At 35.0% G+C, this 7893-nt stretch overlaps 1 protein-coding gene across 1 annotated transcript in view; it reads right to left on the reverse strand.

Moving 5' to 3' along the window:
- Nucleotides 1-4713: 4713 nt before the first annotated feature.
- The window catches only part of pias2 (protein inhibitor of activated STAT, 2), a 63970-nt gene continuing 60790 nt past the window's right edge, over nucleotides 4714-7893 (reverse strand). Inside the window, exon 14 of the mRNA XM_008402246.2 lies at nucleotides 4714-7368. Within this exon, the coding sequence (XP_008400468.1) occupies nucleotides 7159-7368 (210 nt within the window). The 3' untranslated portion in view covers nucleotides 4714-7158. The remainder of the gene's footprint in view (nucleotides 7369-7893) is intronic.

Genomic DNA, 7893 nt, shown 5'->3' on the forward strand with positions numbered 1-7893 from the left:
TAACTGGCTGAGCTTAAGCTCAACCACTGATTATTGGTTATTATTTGCTGTGATGGATTTGTGAACAAACCCAGCTCAAACACAAAGATTACACCATATTGTAGCCATGGTAACATAACAATCAAACTGTAAAGCTGATTCTTTGCACTTGTACAAAGTAAACTTCCTAATTAAATCCTAGATGTACTATTTATGTTTTGTTTTTTTCTCCACTGAATGCATTACATTTTTTTTAAATATCATCATTCTCAATAAATTGATGCTACATGTTTAGATCTATGATCTGTGTTACAATTCACCCATTCATACGGGCCCTTGAACGTCTAAAGGGCCCTACCAGCAGCTACTGAGTTTTATTTGCCTTGATATCTGTCTTACAATTCCAGATCTCTCGTAGGAGCTAATATCGAAAAATTATGGAGTTAACCCCTCTGAGCTTTTCTGATCTTTAAAGCAGTGTGCAGCCAAGTTGTTATACAGAGGCTAATCTCTGTATAACAACTAGGCTTATTTAATAACATGCTTCATAACCAGTGACCTTCTCTCCGATGGTCTGTTTAACAGCTACAGTCTCAGATCAACTCAGCCCTCCAGCTCTGTCAGCAGAAGAAACAGCAACATTATAAAACATAGACTATATTTGCTTTGCTTTGCCCCCACATGATGACAATGATTATAGTGTGATCCAATTAAATATTAGATTCTTGATTAATATGGGTGTTGCTATGTTGTTGTATGTTTTAAGATCTTGTTCAATAAGCCCCTTTTTAACTTWGAGCCCCTGCCCTTCCAAAGGTCTCTGCACGGCCGTGAGTGAGTACACTATTAATTTGTTACAAAAAGTTATTTTAAGATGTTTATAGGCTAGAAAGTAGCCCTCATAGTTTCATCTATGCACATAGTTCATCCAAAATTAGGCTTTCAGTTTTCAGAGCAGTGTTGCTCCGCTAACGAGGCCAGGCGGCTCCAGGCGGCTCCAGGCGGCTCCAGGCAGCTCCAGGCGGCTCCAGGCTCAGTAGATGGATGGAGTATATCTTCCCCACAAACTGCAACCCTATTTCAACAAGTCACTGTGTTGTTTTCTCCTGCTTGTTGTCTGTTCTTAGCGGCTTAAAGTGTGATATGAAGAGATCAATCTGTACCAAATTCGTTTGATACAGAAATTATTTCTACCCATTTAGCAGATGACACCACCGTTTTCTTAAAAAAATCACAAACAGGCTCCAACTGTAATTGATAAAATAATTCTCAGAGGCTTCAGGACTTATGCTAAATCTTCGCTTCCCGAAGAGAAATATCTAGCATTCTAATTAAATCTGAAATTAAATACTTGGGAACTATTATAACCAAAAACCAAGAATCAACCTTAACTATTGAAAACAAAATTAAAGAATATAAACTGGTGACTCCAACAAGATCTTTCTATTTTAGGACAAATTTACTTATCAAAAATGGAAAGCTTGTCAAGATTAATATATTCAACTTGTAGCACTGCTGTCCCAAAGAGCCTAATTAAAACTATCAATCAAATGAACATGAACTTTATTTATAGAAACAGGCAACACTATCTAAGAAAATCAATCAATCAATCAATCAAATTTTATTTGTATAGCACATTTCAGCAGCAAGGCATTTCAAGGTGCTTTAYATAATTAAAATAAAAACAGAAATAATCATTGAGAAAGAGAGAGATTAAAAAAAATAAAATAAAAATTAAAAAAATAAAAACATTACATCATTAAAACGTCGAAAAGAAATTAAAAGAAATTAAAAACATTAAAGGCTGTGGTGAGACCGGAAACCAGACTGGAAGGAGTCAAAGTGATTCATTATTGTTAGGAAGTTATTTAATTGTTTAAAAACAGCTTTTTCAATCATTTTGCTGATGAATGGGAGGTCAGAGGTCAGAGGTCGGCCTGTAATTCTGCAGTAGTGATTTGTCCAGATTGTTCTTTTTTATCAGTGGTTATCAAACCACTGTTTTCAGTTATCAAACTGCTGTTTTCAAAGCCTGGGGGAAAACACCTGAAGAGAGCGATGAGTTACTATTTGGATCAGATCATTAGCAACAACAGGCAGGACTTTCTTAAAGAAATGTGTGTGTAGGACATCCAGACAGCAGGAACTGGAGCTTAATTGACTTATAATTTCTTCTAGGGTTTTATAATTTAGCATTTGACATTTTGTCATTGGTCCTGCATTTGTTTTGTTTGGGCACAGCATTGGTACTGGCTTTAGAGTGGATGTGCAGATTAATCCTCTGATCTTTTGAATTTTCTCTGATAAGAAACTTGAAAACTTGTTGCAGGCATTAGATTGAAGTTCAGGTGGTAACGTCATTGGAGGATTTGTGAGCCTGTCGACAGTAGGAAATAAAGCTCGAGTGTTGTTAATGTTTTTGTTTATGACATCTGCAAAGAAAGCCTCTCTTGCATGTTTTAGTGTTGTGTGATAGTTACGTAGTCTTTCTTTGTAGATGTCATAATAAACGTGCAGTTGAGTTTTACGCCATTTCTGTTCGGCAGAGTTGTCTTGCAGATTGAACTGTTTGTGCATTTCTCCATGGAGAAATGCACAAAAATGCAGAGTGCTGGAACCTTAGGGAGGTCAGAGGCAGGTGGCTTAGATGAAGTGAGAGTCGTGCCGAGGCGAATCTGTTGATCCATACTATCCAGCTAGGAGGAGAAAGAGTCCGTCCGTCTTTCTCTCTGACCTGAATTCTCCACCAGCATTTTCAGGAGGCTCAGGTGCAGCCCGACTCTCTTTAGTGATTCACTTCCTGAGAAACTCTGATCTTGTGAMTGAGTGTAGGAGCAGAGAGGGAGGGAGAAGGAGGAGGGGAACCAGTCATTCTGTTCACAGAATGACTGTGAACAGACAAAATGTCACATGGGCAAAGAAATTAGAGATGGCGGTCTGTAAGTAATTGACTTCGATTAATTGGTTGAAATCCTGGATCCTGGTATTATGTTCCCAATCATATATTTAACAAAACAGGGGGTCTAAAACTTGTACTTCTAGCTGATTTCAATATACATAAATTGCCCATTAAGCTATCAGAGTTTCATAAACAATTATGCTGGAAAATGTTCTATGTACATAACTACTCACCACACTGCTCAATTATATGGAATAACAGAGTAATATCACATCACAAGAAGTCATTATTTTATAAAGAACGGATGGAGAACATTTGGTCTGTTGTACAAATGGATGCTATTGGTTGCATGTTAAAGTTTGAACAATTCTGTGCAAAATATAAATTATTTTCCCCAAAAGTTGAATTTACCAGATTATTTAATGCATTACCAAAACAATGTATTTAATCAGATTATATTCTTATGACAAAAAATTCTATAACTACTAAGGATGCACCGATTGCAGTTTTCTGGCTGATCGCCAATCTTTTAAAAAGCAATTCTGCAAATTCCGATTTTGGCCAATACAATTTTTTTATCTGAAATGTTGCCCAAATTGCAAGAAAGTTGTTGAATTGGCAACAGTGGGGTCACTATTGTTAACTGTAAACATTCAGACATGATCTGGTCTATCGGTCAAACCTGCCTCACAGGATAGCAGGAAAGTGGTAGATTTTAAGACCTTTGCTGAGGTAGATAAGGTTGGTGGATAAGATTTACTTCACATGTAAATCTGTCAATTTCCCAAAATTAAAGAAATTGGCACCAATAAATTAGTGCACCCCTAATGACAACACAATTAGAAGATGTCTAAACGAAACTTTATTCCCTGGGAAAATAAATAAAAATAACATCCTTTGCTCATTTAAATAAAGAAGTCTTTATTTAAAACTCTTACAACCAAAGGCTAAAGAAACACGCTTTAAAATGTTAAATGCAATTTACCGCTCCAAAGAGCTACTAAGAAATCACTATAATACAATAAATGCTCATTCTGTGAAAGTGACATAGAAACAATAGACCAGATCTTCTATAAATGCAATCAAATCAATATATTTTGGAATTGCTTAGCAAGGTGGATCAAACCAAAAATTGCACTTAGTGAATCTATTTCTGGAGATATGGTAATTTGTGGAGTGTTATTAAAAAACAAAACAATAATATAATCTGATATTTTGTCTGGCAAAATGTTTTATTCATAAACAAAGAGTGCTAAGATCGTCCAACGTTTTTGACATTTTTTTAAATATCTGAATTCCAGTTGTATTTGAAATCTCTGAAATGTATTGAAATATAAAGTGACTGAAAATGCATGGAATTGCCCACAAATGCAATGTTAACACTTAAATATTAATCCCCTTGTTCTAGTTTTTTTTAGCCATTTGTTTTCCCTTTTCTAAGTCTGCCTCTAATAAAAAAAAATCATGTCCACAAAACCAGATTGTTTCAATGCCAGATGAACAGGATTTTGTCACAAAAATGGTTGGAGCATCTTTATTTCTTACTTGATTTCTATAAAATATGGCTTAATATGGCTTGAGAATATTGCTGATGTTTTGACATGTAGGATATGTATTCTCCCTAGACATAAATCTATAAACAGTTTTGTTTATATATGTGGTCAAGATGCAAGAGAGGACCAAGCCAATTTCTCTTTAATGTTGGTTAATAATTTAATATAAATTAGTTTGTTAAAATTTAAGAAACCATGGCTCCTATATTTTATGAAATATTTGATCCTTTTTGATAATTGTTATGGATATCGCCACATTCTACAAACAAACGAGACAATTAGTCCAGTTTCTGTTGTTTATTAAAGGTTTAAAAATGACAGCGGTTTCAGTGGGCAAAGGGATAAACAGATGTAAAACAACTTTAAACCATTTATATTTTACTTTTCCTCTGTGTCAGCTTTACTCTACACACAGACCTGTTGCCATGGCAAGAGACACAAAACCTGATCTAAACCCACAGAGCAGAAAGTAATATGTTGATATAATCAACATATTATCTGTGAGTTTCCTGCTCTGGTCTCAGATCCACTTGCAGCAGAAGCTAGATCTTCAGTTGAAGTTCTGGGTTCACTCAACTGAACCCAGACTGAGGTTTTTAGGAAGACCAGTGTTCACTTTTTAAGTCCGCATTAGAGTTTAATTGTGCGTTCACACGGATAAAAGAACTAGAGTTTGATTAAAGCAGACTGAACAGGGCTGGTATGAATGCTAGACACAATAAAGAACAAACTAATTAAACTAGAATCATGAGAAGAACTGAACTAAAGTAAAATAGAAACAAGGCTGATTTAATCAAAAACACTAAGGTACACAGAATAATAATGAAACTAGACATCAATAAATCAAAACCCCAAAACAAATAAAAATGCATTGTTCAATAAGTAAAGTTCAATTCTGCTTAATCTAATGAAAAAGGTCCTAATGAGTCCTAAAGTTCATCCTACCTGCTGCATTCACTTGTTACATGAGATTAATCACAAACATTGGCTTGAGAACATGTTGCTCAATGTATTTGGATACCTGTATTATGCTATGTTGTGTTTGAATGATTATTTTCTTCATATATTTATCAGCCACTGCTTTGCCTTTCTTTTCCCTGTTTGCTATCTTCCTTTTAGAGATTGGAGCTTTGTCAACATCTACTTAACCTTAAAAGGCCAACATCCAGTTATACTGTTACATATTTACATGCCGGTGCACATTTTCTGCTCTACCAATATCATTTCAGTTTGTTCTTATTCACAACCCCAGCATTAGAAAGAAAGTTCATGCAAAAACTTTGAAACATATACTCAATGCTTTTTATGAATCTTTTAATCAAAACATATAAACAAACTTATTAAAAATAAGTTTCCAATTGAAAATTTAAATTTGCAAAAAAAACTTGGAACTTTAATATACCATATGCATTCTCCAAAAAATGTGTATGCAAGAGATACCCTGCTAACTTTATTAGCAAAGTAGCTCTTGGCAAAAGGTTTTACTCAATGTGAATTTTTGATAAGTGGGCTGATTTGTAGAACTCAATGGCAGAAATTATCAGCAAAAACATGTCATTTGTTTGCTCCGTCATCTGTTTTTAAGCTTTCAAAGTGTGTTGAAGACTATTACTATTACTTCATGTACTGTTTAACACTTCAGTGGTTTTATTGATTTGAGCATGTTGGAAGATGTCACTCATATTTTCTGTGACTAAACCTATAAAACATCTTCTATTTAAAAATGTTACCTTTATAAACTTTGAAGGTTTCCTTTAAAATAATTTTAAAAGCCTTACATACTGTTATACAAGGCAAGGTTTAGAGCTGCAGATAACAAAAATACGACACAAATGATTGTTTATGAAAACTAGACAATTCTTAAGAACTGTTAAGTCTGGTTACATTGTCATAAAAGAGTTTGGCTCAATGAAGTAATTTCATGCAATCAGTCTCAAGGTTAGGTTACACAACTACAGAAACATTTTCCTGATGAAAGATCTTCAGTTTTCAGCTCTAGTAGTTTTGTCTCTTCCTGATTTTCCGGCTTAAACATTTTGCTGACAATTATTAAGCAAATAAAACACCTTAAATAAAAAAAGTTACAGGTAATTATAGTAAGAGAAATTCTGAAGGTCTAAGTGATTTCTGATACAATACTTGCTTTTTAATTTTTATTATGCTACCTAGCAACACAAAGCCAATTTTGACATGTTAATTCATTCAAACAAAATGATGTCATACAAATCTTCCACGCCATTCGCTACCAGCAATCAGGATTTTGAGTACACACATTGCTGTGCAGAAATTCTAGAAAGGATTATGTACACAGCTCAGATTTAGAATCTTCAAACAAAGATGAGCTGCAAGTTGGTCATTTTATCACATACCAAGTTTTTGTATAATTCAAAACATTTATTTTGTACTCGTTTTTCTTGCTTAGTTTAGGTCCACTCACTCTACTCACTTCTAATGGGAGCTTTTTCCACTCAGAGGGAATCTCTGTGAACTTTCCATGAATGGTATAAGTAATCAAACATTTAAAATGACATTTAAAATGACAAACTAAACCATGTTGTGACAAAAATAAATTTAAGTTAAGTTTTTACTCTCTTTCCATTTAACTCATCCAGGAAAAAATAGCAATAGAGAATGGCAAGATCAAATTGCCTAGGAATCTGAAAACTATTTACTATTTACCACAGAAAACCTTTAAAATAGGCATTGAAAGGTGTAGAGGAATGTGGCTCAGTCCAGTGAAATAATATCCGACAAGCTACCTCCAGTCACTTCTCCAGTGGAAACTCCTGTGACGACTGGTGTACTGTGGATGGAGGTGGCAGTATGACCACTGGCATTGAAGTTGCTGCTGGAGGTAGAGGATACCAAACCAGAGCTAGTGCTGGGTATGCTGTGCAGGCCTGAAAGGTTTTCCAAAAACATTTGGGGCCTGTAATGCTGATCAAAAGAAGAAAAAACAAGTTGAGCTTAAAATCTCTTTAGCACAGATTTGCAGTCGCACATCTTAAGAATGGATCCTAATTACAGCTTAAAAATTCAAAAACATAGACAGGTTCAGGAGACAAAACAGGGCAGCACAGTATGAAAAACTGAATTTAGACAAGTGGCTCATCAGATCGTTAAGAGTTTAAAACCATTAGTCTTAAGTGACCAAAATAGAAGTGATGCATTTTAATATGTTTATACTTCTACCTACTTCTTTGAATGTCTATTAATTGCATTGATGGAATTTTAATTGTAACATAGCACGTTTAATAAAATACAAAAAAAAATTATAATTCTGACTTTCATGTCCCTTCGTTTTAGATTTTCTACTTTTTAAAAGCCTAGAGTAGCGGTTCTCAACATGGGCGGTACCGCCCCCTAGGGGACGTTCAGAGGACGGCAGGGGGCGCTGGCGGACATTTTTACAAAAGGGGGGCGCTGGGATGCCTTTGGGGGGCGTTTGGTCAAAGGTAAACT

This window comes from Poecilia reticulata, unplaced genomic scaffold (assembly GCF_000633615.1).
Source record: "Poecilia reticulata strain Guanapo unplaced genomic scaffold, Guppy_female_1.0+MT scaffold_196, whole genome shotgun sequence".
Classification (NCBI taxonomy): domain Eukaryota; kingdom Metazoa; phylum Chordata; class Actinopteri; order Cyprinodontiformes; family Poeciliidae; genus Poecilia; species Poecilia reticulata.